This window comes from Ctenocephalides felis, unplaced genomic scaffold, assembly GCF_003426905.1.
Source record: "Ctenocephalides felis isolate EL2017-DRISC unplaced genomic scaffold, ASM342690v1 CF-g0.4_SCAFFOLD_03572, whole genome shotgun sequence".
NCBI lineage: Eukaryota > Metazoa > Arthropoda > Insecta > Siphonaptera > Pulicidae > Ctenocephalides > Ctenocephalides felis.
Window position 1 is genome coordinate 4,449,032 of NW_020539726.1, and position 21,702 is coordinate 4,470,733.

Below are 21,702 nucleotides of genomic sequence, written 5' to 3' on the forward strand. Positions count from 1 at the left end.
AACAGTACATCATTTTCATTAGACGGGCTCAAACGTTTAAACCAATTCAAGACATTTACCAAACTTGATTTAACTTATAGTTTTGTTAGTTTGAGGATCCACAGACATAGGTTACAGACGAACACAGAGGTGGTATTTCAACATTAGACAAACACTAGTAAAAAATCAGGCGATACTAATAACACTTTTGAAATATTGACTGTAATTAAGTTCAGGATCACAAAAGTTAATTTAAGTATCGACCTAACCTTTTACTCGATGGAATGGTTTAAGGAAAGGAGAAGGGACTTTCTATCGATTATATTTTGCATTTGCGTCGATAAACTTCTCGTAGAAATGAAAAAAAGGGCAGCTATAAATATGGTGTGCACCACGCACTGAAATCAAAACGTTGAAAAATCAGAAATGCATCTAACAAGATCCTGAAAAAAATTAGCTATAGTTTAACTACTGTAATGTACAAGAAAAAAATTATATAATATTATTGATAAATTTAAAATTATATAATATTATTGATATTCTAATACTTCAGTGCGTAGTGCATACAGAAAGCACATGTGGTCAAATACCTGAGTGCATTTTAAAAATACTTATTGTTAATTAACAAATCAATAATTTATTCAGCATACTTTAAAAATTTATAATTTTTTAATTAGAATTTGAGTTATGATTGGGCTACTATAATGCTGACTAAACTATTAAAAATTCATCATATATTAAATAAGCCTAAATTACAATAATCTGAAAATACGCGAAGCACAACAAATAATATTCAAAAAACATGTCAATAATATTATTTGTTCATCGTATTCGGAAGATATTATTACGAGTTAATTTTGTTACTATTTACTTCAATATTAGTTCTACAACTATATTAGTTACAAAGTTACTAAGAACTAAATTTAAAAATATTGGCCAATCCACAAAAATCCATATTTAATATAATTGTCTAACTATCAATAATGTCAAAAAAAATAAATAAATAAAAGCAAATGATTTCCAATATTTTTAAGTAAAAAATTAATTTTTTTATCACACTTTACTTTCAATTACAAAACCAAACTTTGAATAAACGCGGCACAGAAGTTACTATATGAATTACGTTTAGTACACACCGAACTTTGGATTTTAGTATCTAATACGTACCTTTCGCTGTATTCATCCATATGAGCATAACTCTGTACGGAATTTTCTTCTATCAGAAATTTAACTCTCTGATAGAAAGATGCAGTGACTGAAGGTGGCTGCTTCCGAAGAAGGACGTCGACCGGGTCGTTCGAAGCTAAACACATAATGTGTTCGGCGCAGGCGGGGTGCGAACAGCATTCGCTGTCCGAACAATCGGTCATTCCATCTAATAAAATGTATAATTATTAGTAATTACATTACTGAATCACCTAAAAATTAACTAATTCAATCACTAAAAAACATCATCAATCAGAATTTAGAAAATAGTAAATATCAAAAATGGTGAGAAGAACCAAAAACATGATTACAATATTACAAAAATGATCCGAATAACAATCCATATTTATTTGTTAAGTGAATTTTCATTGTGAAATATGTCGATCGGGTGTCGTTGGATGCTAAACACATTGCGTTCGGAGCAATAGGGGTGCAAACAGTCGCTGTTCGAATAATCGGTCATTTCATCTATTAAAATAAATAATTACCAGTAATCACATTGCTAAATGTTTGACATCCTTAAAATTAACTAATTTGTGGGAATACATTTTCAATAAATTTTCAATACAAATTTTGTAAAACATAGAAATATCTTTATTAAATTTATATATTTCTATACTGGTGACCTACGATATCTACAATGAAGATTGAACATGGATACAAGAATTGAAAAAAGAAAATATTGACTTTGCTGCAACGCCAAAATTATATGTGAGAATCAATGAGGCCTTCAGTGTTTGATAAAAACAATTATTCATGTCATGACATATTTATAGTTGAAATAATAATTTTTAATACAATTTTTATAAAACATAGAAATATATTTATTGAATTTATATATTTCTATAAATTCAATAACTAAAAAAAATCATCAATCAGAATTGAGATAATAGTAAATATCAAAAATGGTGAGAAGAACCAAAAACACGTTTATAATATTTTCAAAAATGATCCGAATAACAATCCATATTTATTTGTTAAGCGAATTTTCAATATGTATAAATTGTAACTGTTAAGAATTCCTTAAGAAAGATGTCGACCGGGTCGTTGGATGCTGAACACATTGTGTTCGGAGCAAGCAGGGTGTAAAAAGTCGCTGTTCAAATAATCGGTCATTCCATCTATTAAAATAAATAATTATCAGTAATCACATTGCTGAATCCTTGAAATTAACTAATACAAAAAATAATAAAAAAAGGTGAGAAACCAAAACATGTTTAAAATATTTTCAAAAAGGATCCAAAATAACAATCGGCACAAGTGGGGCAAACACCATCCACTATCTGAAAAATCGGTCACTCCATATATTAAAATGTATGATTATGAGTAATCACATTTCTGAATGCCAAAATTAACTAATTCAAAAACTAATAAAACAATCATCAATCAGAATTTAGAAAATAGTAAATACCAAAAATGGTGAGAACCAAAAACACGTTTAAAATATTTCCAAAAATTATCCACAATAACAATCTTTCAACAATTTCTTTAAAATCTTTTATTATAATTTTTTATAAAAATTCGTTTTAAATATTTTCATAATTATCTACTATATAATTTACTATAAGTAGGCAGCGGATGTACTTGCATATTAGATATTTTTCTACAATGGCCTAAGTAAATTCGTATTATTTAATTTTTTGCTTATTCCAAATTCAATACGATTATTGCATAAATATTTATCTTGGTTATAAATCCATCATTCACACTTTAAAAAAAATGTTTAATATTTGTTACAGACTTCCGTATTAATACGGATTACAGATAATCCCTACATTGTGCATGTAAATGCTCATATTTGTTTATCTAAAAGTTCATATTTGTTTACCTAAAAGTTCATATTTGTAAACTTTCCCCTCCAGAGTTTTAATAATTTTTAAGCTATATTTTAAATTTTTGAGTTAGTTTACATTCAGTCGCGATACTAAAAACATATTGAAAACTAACTAAATATATTAATATTATATGTTGATCGCTGTTTAGCATCCGTTTTTTACTAATCAAATCTGTTGGTTTTTGTAGTAAGTCTAGGTAATGTGTAGTAATTGTAACAAGGATAAAACTATGGGGACAGAATTGTAACGATTATAGCCTTAATAGTAACTATTGAATTTTCATTAATTTCCTTTACATATAATACATATGGGGAGTTAGAAGCTAATTATAACAGGGTAAGTATTAACAGGCTTTTTTCAATAAAATTTTAAACGATAATAAAATGTTTTTTTTTGTCTCGATTGCACATGTTTGTACCCCGATTTATGTTGTCATAACTATAGTCCCGCAGGATGAGGCTGTATACGAAAGTGTGCAGCTGCGCCATTTTTATCAGGCAATATAAAATTATACTATATTAAAATTTGGCTTGCGTTATTATTATCGACTAATTTTACATTTTATATATTTCTTTTCGTTTTCGAATCTTTGATAATGTGTAACATTTTATGTGGATGCTAAATGTTTAAATAGTAATTTTGATTAATGTAAAAAAACGCATCTGGTTTACAACTTTAAGGTTAGTTGTAACATGCAAATTTGTATTTTCTGGTATACAGATTCAATTAAAGCAGATTGGAAAAAGTAGTTCGTAAGATATGGGAACATGTAAATTGTATTACAGGAGACACTATATCTTTTCTTTGTATTTATTGTAGTTTATGTTGATTTCTGAAAGAAATTTCTATTACAGAAGAAACTATACTATTTTATTTATATCAATTATGAAAAGAATTACTTAGAAATACGTCATTTATCTTAAAAATGAGTAAAAAATAAATTATCAAATATATTATTCAGCAATGCCAAACACCTGGTAAGTTGTAACATCGCATTTATTTTTAGAAAATGATTAATTGTGAAACAATGAACAATAGTTACAAAATCAATTTTACTTCAAAAAAAGAAACAATCAAGCCATTATCCGTCTTCATTTCGAAGAGAAAAAACTGTTGCAACAAGTCCCTATATTAAAATTATGTATGTATATATTTCAAAACATTAACAAAGTATTAACAAAACAATGATATGGATTATTAAAAAAGGAATCTAAAAACTTCATAACAAAAATAATGTGTACATTAAAATTCAATTACGAATGTTTTCTCTCCCTTCTGTACAAAATTAAAATGATTGACAATAACAAATTCTCACATGAAGAAATTCAAAGAAAATGGCAGCATTTAATTTTAGAATGTTAAAAAATATTTCAGTAACGCAAACTTTGAAATGTAAAAATTATACATCTCAAATATTGAGATTTATCTATTCAATTTTACTAGCTTACGTTATTCACAAAATGTTAATGAACATAAAGTTTTTGTTTATTAGACTAGAAATTAAAAATTAATTATAAATTTTAAAATATTGATTTTGTATAATAGTAATCATATAAATGACATATATATGAAAAATGTTAAATAAATATTCTAAAAGAGAATATATAAAAATACATAAAAAAATTCTCAGATATTCCAGAGTATATTTAAATATCGCTAGTTCCACATATTAATTATATAATATCAACATGTCGATTTAAAAAGTTATGCTTCACATATCGTAGATTCAAAATGATTTTCATATTTCATACTTTTATATTATTTGGAAAAAACATTTTAAAAAAACTAAATTATTTTTAAATATTGTTAATTAAAGTATTGTTAGTTAAATAGTATGGTTTTATAAATTGTTCAAATAAGCGCATTAATGATATGTATTTATTATTGTTATAAGTGAACTGCATTATGCATAAATAATACTTACATATTATTCACATATTAGTCCAATCTATTTATATATTAACTCGCATTAAAAAAAAAAGTAATACAGAAATACCGCAAAATATAAAATTGATTCATAATTGACAACTAATACAATAAATGCGCCTGTAAGAAAATAAACTGAGATTATAATTTGTTGATTGAAGGTATTAAAATTATACAGTCTCTTAAAAATTTAAAAATTAAAAAAAAATACTAAGGGCAGTGGAACGAAACACATATTCAATAGCATAGCAAGTCTCGACAGAAAAAAAAAACATACGGCAGATGTACCTACTGCTTCAGGTATATTATTTATATACATACTATTACCAAGTTTTTCAAAACTACGGCTGAATCTTTTCTTGAATAATTTGTATTAAATATTCTAACGAAAAATTAATGCCATTCCAAAATTCGTATTTAAAAATTGCCAACAAAAATTGTTATATTAAATTAAAAAGAGCAGTTTGTGAGCAATTGATTTAATTGAGGCTAATAATTAAAAAAAACTTAACACAGGCGAATGAGTTTATTTTTATAAATAAACTTGTTTTTTTAAAAGATGTGTCAACTGAAAATAAATGGATATGTTAAAATGAAAATGATACATATCATAATGTGCAATGCCACAAAAAGTTTCATATAGTATTGCAACGCTTTATAAGTTCGTAAGAGAACAGAAAAATTAACATTCACCATTTAATGTTTGATTATTAATAGTTCATTTAGATTGGCTATTTAAAAATATATAATGAAAAAAATAGTATTATATAGTGTACAGTCGAATGTGATTATTATAAAGATCCCACAACTGCCAGTGTTAATAAATATTATATAAAAATTGCATAGCTGGGCACCGTTAATCAAAAAGTTAACTTCGTTAATCGTTAATCCGCTACAAATAAAGTTAGCTTCGTTAAACGTTAAAGCGTTACATTTCGGAAGAATTAACGCAAGTTAACGTTAATCGTTAATCCGTTAATATGTGTAAAATTACATTTTTATATCGTTGCGTTAGTGAACTTAAAAAACTTATTGGTTTAGGTTCTGGAAGTTAACAGGTTATGAATAAAACAAAATACTTGTATAATTCAAATGTGTAATTCAACCCCTTAATGGCGCGACGTGCTTTATGCACACACCGTGATAATAACGCTATTGGTCAACTTTCTGTTTTTATGATTGCATATTGTTTTTACAAGAATTTTTTTCTAAATAAAGGGAAAGAGTTTTTTTGCGAAAAATAGGAAACGCGCGACGGGTTAAGCGTCGGGCATAAGGTGCATATTCCCCTTCATGAACATTAACATGTTGAAGTTCTCGTCTGAAAGCGAGGCTCGTTTTGGTGTCAAAATGTCTTTACCCGTGGAAAACAAACGTTCAACTGCAGCGCTTGAGGGTATAGCAGTATTGTATTTAATAAATAGATTTATGAATATCTGTTCCCCGAGGAATGCAGCATCGTTGAACAAGTCTTTTGAACATGTTGGCACTGTTCATCATTCACGAGTGGTCCAAATCTTTTCTCTATGTCATTTAATAAGGCATTGGCTAAAGCTGTGCCGTGCGGTAAATAGTAATAATTGGCAGGGCCGTGCCTGGTTATGTGGCCGCCTGCGTGCGAGCATATAAATGGCCGCCCTTAAAAATAGCATAATAGGAAAATATCCAATATGTTCACAAAAAAAATCGTCTTGTAATTTTCAAGTTTTCTCGACATTTTAAGTCATTCTGAATCGTTTGAAAGCCGATTTTTGAATTTTCGGCAACGTTTTCTCAAAAACGGTTAAATCCAATTCAAAAGTTTAAAAGTCATTTGATGTAACTAGATAATGACTAGCGCCTGACAGTTTTGTGCGACGATCGGCCAAGCTGTTTCTAATCAACAGAAAAATATAAAATTTATTGTACACGTTTTAGCCAAAAATCCTGCATCGATTTTAAAAATTCAGGAACTGTTTGAAAGATATCATTTAGGAATCGTGCTGATTAGTTCTAAGAGATCGGTCGGTTCGTTTCTTCGTGTCTAATTGGTGAATACTGCTTTACGATGATATTTATAAAACTTTTTTGGCGATAGTGATCATGGTCTCTAAGATAACCAAATATTTCGACCCACATTAAGTCATTTTAATTTTTAAAATATGTACTATCAAAGATTGCAAAAATGAGCGGCGCTTTTTTATGTGAGTCAAAATTTCATCTTTAGTCGACCTTTTCTCAAAAATGCACAATCCCATTTGAAAAATCGTCAAAATTCGTAAATTCAATAAGCACTCGTGCTGCTTAGTTTTGCCTTTAGAATTTTCAAAAAAGTCTCAAATTTTTAATTAGTGAATTGATTTTAAAAATTCAAAAACCATTACAAACGTTCTCCATTTGAGAATCTTGCTGATTAAATTTCGTCAATAATCGACGAGTCGTTTTTCAGTTATTGATTAACAAATTGCTTTGGAAATTTGGATCTTGTTTTTAATTTACTACAGTTTGTTTCTTGTTCAATAATATGTAATTTTTAAACTATTTATAAAACATAACTATTATTTTTAGAAAATTTGTACAAAATTGAATAATCTGCGATAGTTTTTCACATTGCAATGTACTCATGAATTAATATATTTTCATTGTTAAGTCGATTATTAACACATGTTGGATACTTCATGCAACTTGATTTAGGCAAAGTTGCCACTTACACCAAGTTTATAACTTATAAATTATTTAAAAACTGATTTTTACTACGGTAATTTTGGTCTTTTAGATATATACAGCGGACTTTACGGCAGCGAATGAATAGTTCAGCGGACTTTGAGCTTGGCCGCCTCTTAATCCAACAGTCTTTTAATTTGGCCGCCTTTTAATTCAGTAGACTTTTAATGCAACAGCTATTTATTTCGACCATTTTTTGTTATGGCCGTCTTTGAATTTGTTCTTTTTTTCATTTGGCCGCCCCTCGGCCGTTTCAAAAGGCGGCCGCCCTGGGCATTGGATTAACGATTAACGGACTTCTGGCATTTTAACGGAAGTTAACGTGTCCGTTAACATTTTCAAAAGTTAACTTAAAAGTTAATCCGTTAATCAAAATGTTAACTTCGTTAATTAACGATTAACGGATTAACGAGTTAATGCCCAGCTATGAAAAATTGTTATATTAAATTAAAATGAACAGGTTGTGAACGATTGATTTATTTGAGACTAATAAGTAAAAAAAACTTATCACAGCTCAATAAGTTTATTTCATAAATTAACAAGATATGTAAATACGATACATATCCTAATGTCCAAAATGCAACAAAAAGTTTATTATCGTATTGTAACGCTTAATAACTTCGTAAGAGAACGGAAAAATTAACATTCACGATTCGATACAATATTCGATTATTATGAGTTCATTCAGATTGACTATTTAAATAAAGTATAATGAAAAAATATTATTATATAGTGTACAGTCGAATGTGATTATAAAGATCCCATAAGTGCCAGTGTTAATAAATAATATTAGAGGTAACATTAAAAGTTGATTCAAAAGAGACGATGGGGCAATTTGACTCTGATAAGATATTGCGAGTTTTCTAATCAATTCCGTTTAATTTTTGTGTGCGATATGTTGAAATCAGTTAATCATAAAGTTAATAAAAGGTCAAAATATAGAATATCCAAGCCAACATTAATATCAAAAAAGGTCAAAATATAGAATATCCAGAGCAACATCAAAACTAGAGCAGTATCGAAAAAAAGAATATATATGTTTAATATTGGAAAAATTATGTTAAAACAGCTGATAAAGATTGCGTGGAAGTTTATTGAAGAAATAAAACAAAACGTATAATATTACGCAGGAGATAGGTAAAGACAAGGTAACAAAAGCACAAAAAAGTACGACGATGAGAGATAAAAAATTATTGACGAAATTGAGGTTACCAATACTAAAAAAAGGTGCAGATTGAAATAGATAAGGTTAAAAAAATGACAAAAATATTGCCTAAAATGAGAAATTATGTAAACCTATAAAATAAATTGCTCTGTATAGGGCTAAGAATCTCCGTTAGCCAGTGAAAGTAGGCTTTCAGGAAGATAAATAGAGAATCACATCGTCTAGCGTATTTACAATAGTGGTTGTAATCACACACATATATGTGCGTGTGTGTGTAACAATATACTAGAGAACGAAAATAAGTCCGGAATACTATATTCTATAGATATAATAGTAATATCATTCAATATATAAAAAAGTAGAATTTCTTGGAAAAATCATTTTGTTACAATCTGAAAGCAAAATGATCTGAATGTGGTCACGATGAATCGCAAAAATTGCATTTACAATTACACAAAAGGTAATTAAAAACAGGAAAATTGATATGTACATACTTTTAAAAAACATGTTCCGCCTATGTATATAATAAAATAGCTAAGAAATTACTGCCAAATTATAGGATTGTATAATTTTAAACGAGGATCAAATAACAAATTTGAGAAAATTTTTGAAGACAAACGTGAATGTTGTTAAATGTATATGATCTAGAAGACATTCTTCAATATATATTTTAATAAGTGATAGAAATATAAAAACGTAATGCTTGAATAAATACAAGAAAAAATGACCAAAAGAGGTATTTAAAAAAAAACAGATTTATAGCCAAAAATTATTAATTTGTTAAATTATATTTAATGATCTAGAGAAAACATTCTTCAATATATATTTTTAAAAGTGATACAAATATAAAAACGTGATGCTAGAAATACAAGGAAAAGTCAAAGGTATTTGAAAATTAAACAGATTTATATAGATGGCCAAAAATTATTAATTTGTTAAATTATTCAATAATAATTTACATAATCAGACATTTATAGTAATTTTTTAACTTGTAAATTGTTGGTCACTAGAAGTTATCTGGCGTTTTTTCGCTATCACTTTAAAATTCACCAATTTATTTAATCTGAATTGTGCAACACTTTTAAAAGTATTTATGATTTAACAATAATTTTTCAATGATTTTATTACGAGAAGTGAATTTATGAATTCAATATTTAAAACAAAGTGGAAGGCTATAAACGAAAATATTATTCTCCTATTATATGAAATAAATTACTTCTCAAAAAATGCGAACTTCAGCATAAGGAAACAATTTTTTTGTTAGGGGGCGTCCACTAATCACGTGAGCGAGTTTTTAAGGATTTTTAGATTCCCCCCCTCCTCTTGATGATACATGGTTATATTCAAAATTACCTCCCCTCCCCCACCGAACATCAAGTGTATTTACAGTTACGTGATAAAACTGAAATAAAATTTTTGATTTTTTTTTTTTTTGAAACAAATGATAATAGCAATAGAAGCCACTAGCAGTACGGTAAAATATTGATTTATTTCATTTTAGTATTATTATGTTGGCATATTTTTAAAGATAATAGAATCAAATATACTTGGCATATATTTCCTCATGGGAAGGGAAACGAACAATGAGATCTGATTAAAAAACTGATCAAAAATACTTAATCGGTCATGACATGTTCTATTATATTAGAACATACCTAAAATATAATAGATGTCATTTGAATGCACATTTGAATTAAATGTAACTCAACGCTCATAGCAAGATTTTAACAGGAGAATTGTTTGAGAATTCTAAAACATGTTGAAGAATTCTAAAATACTCAAAATTGATTAAAATATAATGCTTTATCAATTTCAGTATGATTATTTTGATTGATATTAATAATTTTAAAATATTGAAAGCATGTATTTAATCAATGAATATAAAACAGAGAATATGTATTTGAATTTTCAAAAACTTCTATTTAAATTGTGATACTGGAGTAGATACTGGAATCAAAAATTGAAAATTTCATTCTAAAAAACCGTAGAAACAGAAACATTCTTAGCGCATGTGTACAAACGTTCGTTAAATTTAGAACACAAATAAAATTAGTATTGTTTATTCAATAGTTTTAACTAACAGTCTCTAAAATTATTCGATAAAGGGAATAAAAAATAGGCAAAAATAAAAATTAAGATTTAAAAATCTCATATTCGTAATAAAATATTATGTACCTCAAATTGATAAAAATAATGTGAAAACAACCTGCAATAAAAAGAATTATTAGAAATCGAAATTATTTTTTAAATACATCCCCCATTAGATATAAAAGCTATTAAATTAGGCATAAACATTTTTATTGAACATTCATATATATAACCAGTAAAATTGGAAAGCTAAACCGAATAAGTAAAATTTTAGCTGGACAATATTTGAACAAGTAAAATCAATAGCTGAAACTCTTATTTGTTTCTTCCTAATATAGAAATAATACAAGTCCGATATAAAACAATAAAGAGCAAATTTACATTAGCAATAATATAAAAAGTTGTTGTAAACTAATTGTAAGTTCAAATAGTAACTTCTCAAGTTTTAATATTTGTATTGCATAAATTCCAAATAAAAGTGCAATAAAAAAGAAACATTTCGTAATCATTGTTTTCACATAGTATGTAGTTTTTGATAAAATATATATATATATATATATATATATATATATATATATATATATATATATAAAGACAATGCTTGAATTTTGATTGATTTGTGTTATTGAATTGACTCTATAAATTAAAAGTATACGAAAATCAAAACATAATTAAATATTTGAAATTAAAACTAAGTTATCAAAAAATTGTAGGATCAAAAAAAAACTTCAGGTAAACCCGCAAATAATTAATTATATAATTACAGCCCATTATAACTGATATAAATAAACTGGTATAAAAAGCTACAATGATTATTGTAATGAATTGAGTTATTTAAGAATACATCATAGGTTTTTTCTCGTAAGCTATAAAAGTATTAAATATATCAAAAAAGAATCATAACGGTTGGCAAAAATCACAGGAATTTGCTAACGACTACAGTGCAAATATTTAACAATAGGTATAGAATAATAGAATAAGCAAAAAATAAGAATGAGGAAATGTTATAAATAGAAAATAATAATTTATGCAGAATTATGATAAAATTACATTTTTCAAAATATTAAAAATAAAAATTATGCAGCAAATAGTCATGTACAAAATGTATGTTGTTATCAATTTGTAATAAAAGTACGTATAGCGTAATGCAAAAACTAATTTTAAAAAATATATTTATTCCTTTATTTTGCATTCAAATATGTGCTATTCAACGATTTCAACGTTTTGAAGTTGTTAAAAATATAACGGTTCATTCTTATGTTATTCGTCATGTATTTTTATATATTGATAACTGAAAGTGGAAATTGGCGGTGAAAGTCGTGCCATCATATACAGTTGTATACAAATTGTATCAAAAGTTTAACAGAGTTAAGTTAACAGAAACGAATTGTCAGCATTTTTATAACTTTCAAAGACTGAAACCTATTGATCATATAAATGTATTTAAATTTTTGACGATTTAGGCGTTTAAATATTGATAATTGTTTATAAAATTTGTAGGAAAATACGGACAAAATGGCATATATAGATAAAATGATACAGTGGCTTTATTTAAAAATTGGCTTGTTTTATTAAGTTTTTAGCAATTTTATTGTTTAGCAATTGGCTTGTTTTATTAAGTTTCCGCGACTGTATAATATGAAAAAAGTTATAACAAATATCCGGTCAGATGTTGGGCGTCATTGTCACAGTCTTATACGTGTTACAAAGTAACACAAAGACAAAGTTTACTTTTAAGTGTGCTAACGACGAAGAAATTTACAATATCTTTATATTATATCAAATTATTAAATGGAATTTAGTGATATAATAATAAATAATTACTTATTGTATGTAGCATTCGTACCTTATGTAATGTAAAGTCTAAGGTATCTGTAAAAATTGTATTCAAGGGATAAAACCCTTAAGTCAAAAGCTTATATAAATAAAATTAACAAAAAAGTACTTATTGATAATCGTAATTCTTTCAATTAAAATCAATTAGCTTATGTCAGTTCTATCAGGTGTTTAATGGAATTATTTATATGTATTAAATACCGGACAAAATGACATACTTATACAATGGATAAAATGACATAGTACTATTTCGTAAACATTACAGGGCCAAAAAAAATTAAAATATGACAAAAGTGTTTGCTTTTAAATTCAACTCAGTATCAGATAAATAATTGCTAAAAACATATCAAAAGAACCACTGGTAAATCGAAGAGACTTGCATTTGTTGCAAAACCCTCTTTCCCGTTCTGAGTTTGGCAAAGATTAGATAAGTTACGAAAAATGACTTGTTCCCTTTGGGTTCATGACACATGTGCTTGTGCCCCAAAAAAGACGAAAGGATCTATTAGTGAACTATTTTATAAAAGATAAGCACCTCGGTATGTCCATACCCTATATGCCATTTTGTCGGTACTATATGGACAAAATGGTTTTTGTAATAGATTGCATTTTCCTTATATATTAATATAGTTCCTATCCAATTAAAATACTATCTTACTATAAGCCAATGAACCAGAGAAAAGTAAAAACGATTAAGACTGATAATACCAATAAATAAATAAATGTCATTAAAAATGCAACACCATGTCATTTTGCACTTACCTTCCCTTTAAAGTCAACTTTAAGTTCAGTAAGTATATTGTTACTCGCGTATAAAAAATGCTATTTCATTCAGTTATACATATAATTTAAAGTTACTGAAAATTCAATTCCTAAAAATATAATTATATTTCATACCGTGATCGTTATCAATATTGTCGTTGCAATCCATTTCCAATGCAATCGAACAATCTTTTCCAGCCCATCCTTCAATGCACATGCAGCTGTATTCTCCATTGTTCAAGGTGCATTGGCCGTGTCTGCTGCAGGCATTTTCACATCCAGCTACAAATGAATTTCAATATTTAATAAAAAAAAAAAAATTAACTTAATCATAACATTTATTTTTGGAAAAACATCAAAATATTTGGCCAAAACATCAAAACATATTTTGATATTTCAGTACAACATATTGTTTAGCTATTAAATTTTAAATTAAACTAAAGAAGTTTAGCCATAGTTAAACTAATAAATTTTAACATTTAATAATCATGATATTTATTTTTGGAAAAAAGGTCAAAACATTTGGGCAAGGCATCAAAACATATGATATTTCAGTACATATTGGTGACAAATTAAGTTTCAGCCTTATTTTTAACTTTGATCAATAAAAATTGTGTAATATATGATATAATACAATCACTTAACATATATAACATATTTTAAAGTGTAATACTCCAGGGTAAAGAACTAATTATGTAATACCCCAAGCTCAACAAACCCACAAAATGTAATTAACATAATTCTTTGAAATAATTTTTGAAATTAAATTTTTCAATAAAATATAATAAAAATTATTATAAAAAAATCAAAATATCAATGTTTAATTAAAACAAATACATTTCTAATCTAAAATTTAAAATAATTTCAAATCTAAAATTTTAATTCAAAACTAAATCTGTTAAAAAATGATATTTCTAAGTTTTTTGAGCAACTTGACAGACTGGTGCAAGCGAGTGGGCATGAGCACTTTTTGATTATTTTAATTGCGCAATCATTCAAGTCGGCAAGTTCATTCGTTGTCCGCGTGTGGCAGCACATATCCCGTTTTTATTTTACTTTGTAGCGAATTCTAAATACAAGTTTATGAAGTTATCGACAATTAAAAGTTATTAAATTAGCCCTCTGAACACTTTGAATTCTCTTCTGATGCTGTAAATATATAAATTAATAAAAATGATATATTTTTAAATTATGTCTTGACGTTTCTTAGTTGGCATTTGTGATATGCTTGCGAAAATACTTGAACATAAAACTTGAGCCGTCTGTGGGCACTGTGAAAATACGCCTGGTTGCGCATTCATTCAGTTGCACAAGCATACAGTTACGTCTGTGGCCGGCATAACAGATTTAGTTCTAAATAAAGGAATTTCTAACTTTACTTTATTCATATTCAGTTGAAAAAAAATTGTTTGATCTTTCGATTTTTACGGGGAGTATATGAGAATCAACAGGGCATTGGTTTCGGATTTAAATAAAAACAAAAACAATTTTTATACAAAATATATTATACGAATGGAAATTATTTTTTATAAATTGAAAATCTCATTTACAGTATTAAAAAATGTTAAACAAAAGCGTGATTTCAGTATCATTATGATGTTCACAAACAAATTATATTACATTGCAAGTATAGTTTCCCTCCAAATAAATAAAAATGAAGCAAATCATAAATAATTTAAGCAATGAGTAAAATGTAAACTTAAAAATCAATAATAAAAAATATATGATAATTTTTGTTATTAAAATCATCAATAATTGAGTAGAAACAACTATGTCATTTTTTCACGTATATTCATAAATGAACAACTATACATAAATATGGCTAATTCAAAAGTGTTACCTGACGCGGCTTTTATTGTAAAAAAACTATCAGTGGCAAAGGTTTAAGAAATATTAGTATTTGAATATCAAGTTTAATAAAAAATAATAGGTTTTCTAGAAAATCAAATGTTATAAAGAAGATAATATGTACATGTCATAAACTGTAGCAAAACAATAAAAAATGCAGGTAAAAGTTTTCTTAGAAAAAATGCTCATAAATTTAAAAAAAAAACGAGAAAGCATATAAGGAAGTTGCATATGATAACAGCAATAATTGAATTCTATAATTGGGAATAACATGGTCTCTATATAGTTTCAACTTTTATAAAAATTGATTAAACTAGTGAAAAGCGTAGAAATAACAATTTTGGTAATATTAGTTATTTCATCACTTTTAGGTTTCTTGCTTTTGATATAAGTATATTTCAATTTATAGAGATACACAAATAGTTTAAAAACCACTAACGCAAGACACACTATAATAAACAAAAAACTAAGCAAAAAGAGTACATATATAAAAAACCTTTTTTGAAATGATGATTTGTAATAGACAAATAAAAAATATGAACAAATATATAGGAGAACATATACAAAAAATTAGATTTTAATGCAAGGTCCAAAAGATAACACATTCAATAAACTACTGACATATATTTTGAAATATAAGCCAATCAAAATTAAACAAACATTATCAAGCAAAATATGTGGTTAAATATAGAAAATTTGACGATAGCGATTGCATTTTCTCTTCTTATAAGGAAAACGTACAATGTTCAAAAACAAATAAAATGTTCTCCTTCAAATATTTTTATATTATAATATTATAAAAATAAGATTATTATAAATTTATTAAAAAACAAACTAAAATGTTCTTAAATATTCGAATAAGATATTTATAAAATTATTGTTACAAAAAGTCATTACAACATTCCACAACCATTCAAATCGATTTTTCATGTTTTATATTAATTGTATATTTAGGTTTCAAAGTGCAAAGCGTTTTATTAAAAACTAAAATTCGCTTATTATGGGTATAAATATTAAAGTTTATTTCATCATTAAAAAACAAAAAATCGTGTAAATTTATTCATTCCTACACTTTTGTATTCAGCATTTAAATTAATAACCTTGAATTACCATATCAAATTTTTCCAAAGTGCCATATTATATCATTCTTTATTAATACAACAGTTATTGAGTATTCAATAACAATATATAACAGACTAGAACTTTTTGAAAAAATATGGAAAAATAATTAAAAAAAAGCTAAAAATCTGATCTGAAAGCTAAAGCATTGCATTTATTGTTTGAAGCGTATGAATAGTTGCATACGATACACACAATACATTATAATGGAATTGTACAATGTTAATTTTTTTTTAAATGTGATCGAGTATTAAAATTAAAAGCAGTTACAAAAAGGCCATATTTCCAATAACTGCAATTTACCATCAGACAGACAGACAGTGTTTACATTTCCATGCAAAATAGATTATTAATACATCAAACTATTATTTTAAAAAATGTTAATATATTATAATAAAAAAAATCAATTCACTGTCATTCAAATCGATTCTTCATTTGTTATATTAGCATTTGTTTTATTTCAGTTGAATAATCATTAGAATAAAAATATTGTATTCTTCCAAAACGCAAAGCGATTTATTGAGTAATCCAAAAGTCGTGTATTATTGGTATATCTGATACTGAATTTATTTCATAACAAAATCTAATAATGCAATAATCGTAAAAATATGTTCATTTCTACTCTTTTGCAAAATTTAAATTAATAAACTTGAATTACCATATAATCTTCCAAATTGCTATTTAATATTCTTTCATAACATGATGCTGCTCATTGAATAAACTTAAATATTAATTTATATATTAATAAATCTCTTATTCAGTATTCATTCGCGCCATTTTGTAAATTTCTTTATCAAAAAATATGAAACATTTGAGTTAAAATTGTTCAAAAAAAAATTAATCTAAAAAACTAATTCAAAAGCAGAACTTCAAGATATTGCATTTGTTGTTCTGGAGGCATATGGGTTGCTGCCTTTCATTGACATACACAATACAAAGTAATGCAATTATTTTTTGAAGTAAAACTTCTTTAGGCGCGATATGGGTGTAAAAATTTTTAGGCGCGACACGGGTGTAAATCCGTACAAATGCAACGAAAATGCCAACGTGTAGTTGAACACTACGACGCCGTAAGCGCTGATGTCGCGAGTATCCACTCCATTAATTGAATCACGTTTTTTTTACAAAAGAAGAGATTGCTGTATTATGTCCTCATGGAATAAGACTTTTCTTAGAGAATAAATGTGCCATGGAATATAATAAATTTATATTGAATCTCGTTGAAGACAAAAATATATCTACTGCCACGGATATTTATGTAGGTTTGCCATGCGACAGATCAACAATCATACATTCGTCAGCAGTTTCAAAAAAATCGATTATTGATACCGGGGCTTTGCCGTATGAAATAATTTTAGTTCTGAATAAATTTTACATAATAAAACTAATATTGATGTAAGTGATGGCTTAGCTAATGGTTGTGTGGGAAAATTAGTGTACATAGAACGTGGCGATATGATGAACTTCTACGTTTATGGTTTGAATTCCCGGTAAGATAGGTAACAAAATTAGGAAGAAGCTTCACATCATATTCAAACTCTTAATATCAGTAGGACAGCTGTGCCGATGCTCAGGAGATCTTATTATTATTGATGTTATATGATTATTAAAAGATGATTTTTAAAATTCAAATATGATGTTTTTTTTATTTTTATCTTAATTGCCTACTCATACAATATTAAAAGTTTTACTTCAATCGCGTGTGATCCTTACGCGCACTCTTTTTTTAATATTATCGAGTATTGAAAATAAAAACTGAAGAAATTACAAAGAATAGATCCATATACAAATATATGCAATTTGCCTGCAGACACAGTATTTTATATCAATTATATTATATTCATATTGAAAAAAGATTCTCATAAATTTTTAAAATATTTTTTACAACATTCCAACTTCATCAAAATTCAAATGGATTCTTCATTTTTAATATCCATGATATAGCAATCAGTAGAATAAAATGATAAAGATCGCATTCAATAATCTAAAAGTGTTATGTTATTGATATAAATTTCATTTCATAACAATCGTAAAAATATTCATTCCGAACCCTTTTGTGTACAACATTTAAATGAATAAATATGAATTAACGGATAAAATATAAGCCACATTTTTTCTACAAACTGCAGGTGTCGTATTCTCTATTAAAATTAAGGAAAAATTGTGATCCAATTATTCAAAAAAAAAAAATAATTTGAAAATCTGTATTTGAGACATATGATAGTTATCTCCATATTTAAATTAAAACCGAAAAGACTGCACAATAAAAACTATCTGCCATTTGCCAGAAGGCACAGTATTTTATATCCGAGCAAAAATATTAAGATTCATCTAAAAATTTTAAATTACATTTCTTCAAAAAAATTGATATTGAAGAAGTGACATTCAAATTAAGAAAAATTTGAATTGCTAATTTGATATAAAATAGAATTAGAACTAGAAGCAAGGTTAGAACAAAAAGAAGAATAAACATGTCAGTAGTAAACAAAAATTTGATAGGTATAGGTTATATAATAATAGTATTTGATGATATAATAAAAATAGTACATTAGTATCTCCAAAATTGGATAGCATCTAATCTAATCTAATACCTATTTTTAAGCGTGAAAAGTGAAAGGCATAACGACAACTTATGAGGGTGTTAATGAGACAGGTTCATCTAATATCAGTTGTAACAAGGATTTTCGTATATGAAGTAGCATTTAAACAAATATTTAAAACATATTTTAAAGTTAAAATTTTAAGTTTATTAATAGTAATGTTGTATATTTGTTGTGCAATATGGAACAAAGTCGAAAAGTATGTGGATAAAAATCACGCGGAAAAGGTATATTAGAATTGTTTGACGAAACATGTCTAACTTGTTTTGGCAATACTATAATAGGTTGAGAAAAAAAAAATGGTCATTGGATAGTTTTTTAAACGCAAAAACTGGTATAATGATAATAACTGGTATAATGATAACATATTTAAAGTTAAAATTTTAACTTTATTAATAGTAATGTTTATTATATATATATTTGTGCAATATGGAACAAAGTCGAAAAATATGTGGATAAAAATCACGCCGAAAAGGATATATTAGAATTGTTTGACGAAACATGCCTAATTGTTTTGGCAATACTATAATAGATTAAGAAAAAAAATAATGGCCATTGAATAGTTTTTTTAAACGCAAAAACTGGTATAATGATAATTTAGTCATTTTTAATTCAGCAATTTGCTATGTTTAGGCAGAATATGTATTTGGTTTTAGCAATCAAGTCTCTAGTTTTGTTGTCAGCAAACACTGTGTTGGATTTTATTGAGCATCAATTTGATCTTAGCAATAAAGTTGCATTTATTCTTATTATCAAAAAACACTGTGCTGGATAGAATTGATTGCATTTCAATGTATTCACATAGAAAAAAATGCTTCGAGATATGAAAATTTCGACATACGAGCGTGGTTACGGAACGAATTAAGCTCTAAACGAGTGTATATAGCATAATGAAGATAGTACAAGATATAGTAAGAGCTAGTAAAAAATATAAGAAAAATTGTTGGAGGTAGCTAAATGCCCTAAGTAAACGAGGCCAATAAAAATCATTTAAAAAAAACTTACGTAGTGTGCAATGACGTCCATTCCATCCTTGAGAGCAAACGCAGGTTCCATTCTTACATTGACCATGCTCCGAGCATCGGTCATCGCAAGGTAGGAGGTCACATAAAGGACCTGCCCAACCTTGAACGCAGTTGCAACGACCTTGCTCACATGTACCATGAGGACCACAGTCAAGACTGCATATGGCTAAAAACAACACACGATTTATTAAAATTTAGTTGAAAGTTCATATCATATTATATATAGCATCTAATGCACTTATTTTTAGGTACGGAAATCAGCATGACGACGCTTTAAAAAGACTCATTCTATTTTTATCTATTAAAAACGCCATTTGTTAAAAACGCCAAAGCTTACAATGCGACAAAAAAAAGAAAATTTTTACAATTATGTGCATTATAAATAAATATAATTTGTTTTTATTCGTTAGTCGAAAATAATAGACAAATAGACAGATTGTAAAAGTCTCTAATAACAGCATGTTACTTAAAATCATGAAAAAAAACTCATTCAAAAAAAACGAAATAAATAAATTAAAAAAATCAAATTATACAAAATTAAATTAAACAAAAAAACCTAAAATACATATAAAAGATTAAAATGCATCAAGAGCAAGGCATTTTACAAAAAAATATTAACATTATATCTTTTATGAAATTAGTCTAATATGCACATTTTTTAACTTCCCGTAGGGTAAGTTATTGTAATGAGCCGAAAATCGGAATTGAAAATTTTTACATTTTTCGACGTTTTGAAGGTTTCTGAACGTTTTGGCATACCTCAGAAAAAATGGATGTGTGTGTGTGTGTATGTATGTATGGATACAAATTTCCAGTCAAGTTTTAGGGCGCACGGATCAACCGATTTGAATGGTTCAAAAAACATTCGATTCCTATTGATAGGGATTTGAATGATCTAAAAAACATTCAATTAGTGATGATTGGGAGAAGTGTTTATTAGTTTTTGTCAAAGGCAGGCCCAGCCTTTTGAAGATACGGAGCTAAATATGTAAAAAATTGCAGTTTTTGAGAGAACTAAGCGTCCGATTTAAATGATTCAAAGAACTTTCTGCTTGTCTTAACAAAATAATTGATTTTTGAAAAAAAAAAATTGTTCATTTTTTTAGTTTTTTGTATATCGAAAATATTTCAGATTCTTTTTAATCTGACTATAGTTCTAATTCTACCTCTGCAATTCAGTTTATATAATTCTTATAAATATTAGAAAATGTTACAATATTTATAATAATCTATTTGAAAACATTCAGTATTCCTCGAACATTCGTTACGGTACGGGAAGTTCCAGCAATTTGCCTTAAGGCACAATGCCATAATTGCCTCAAGACAGAATTCCACTTACAGCTAGTTTAAGATATGATTGACACTTTTTGTTTTAGTGACAAAATATTTTTCCTTTTAGTAAAGAAGCCTCCTTCGAATAAACAGTTTTAATAATTACCGACGTCGTGTGGTAAATTTACTGTGCATTTATGATAAGGTTTGAATAAAAATTACATAAGTAGCTAAAAACAACACACGATTTATTAAAATTTAGTTGAAAGTTCATATCATATTATATATAGCAAACTAATGCACCTATTTTTAGGCACGGAAATCAGTATGACAACGCT

General features: G+C 26.9%; 1 protein-coding gene across 1 annotated transcript in view; it reads right to left on the reverse strand.

Annotated features, from left to right (window-relative positions):
* Positions 1–664: 664 nt before the first annotated feature.
* LOC113387913 (teneurin-a-like) overlaps positions 665–21,702 on the reverse strand; it is a 26,410-nt gene continuing 5,372 nt past the window's right edge. The window contains exons 2-5 of the mRNA XM_026625299.1: positions 20,073–20,258; positions 13,636–13,782; positions 1,147–1,354; positions 665–695 (exon numbers count right to left, since the gene is read on the reverse strand). Coding sequence (XP_026481084.1) covers positions 665–695; positions 1,147–1,354; positions 13,636–13,782; positions 20,073–20,258 — 572 coding nt within the window. The remainder of the gene's footprint in view (positions 696–1,146; positions 1,355–13,635; positions 13,783–20,072; positions 20,259–21,702) is intronic.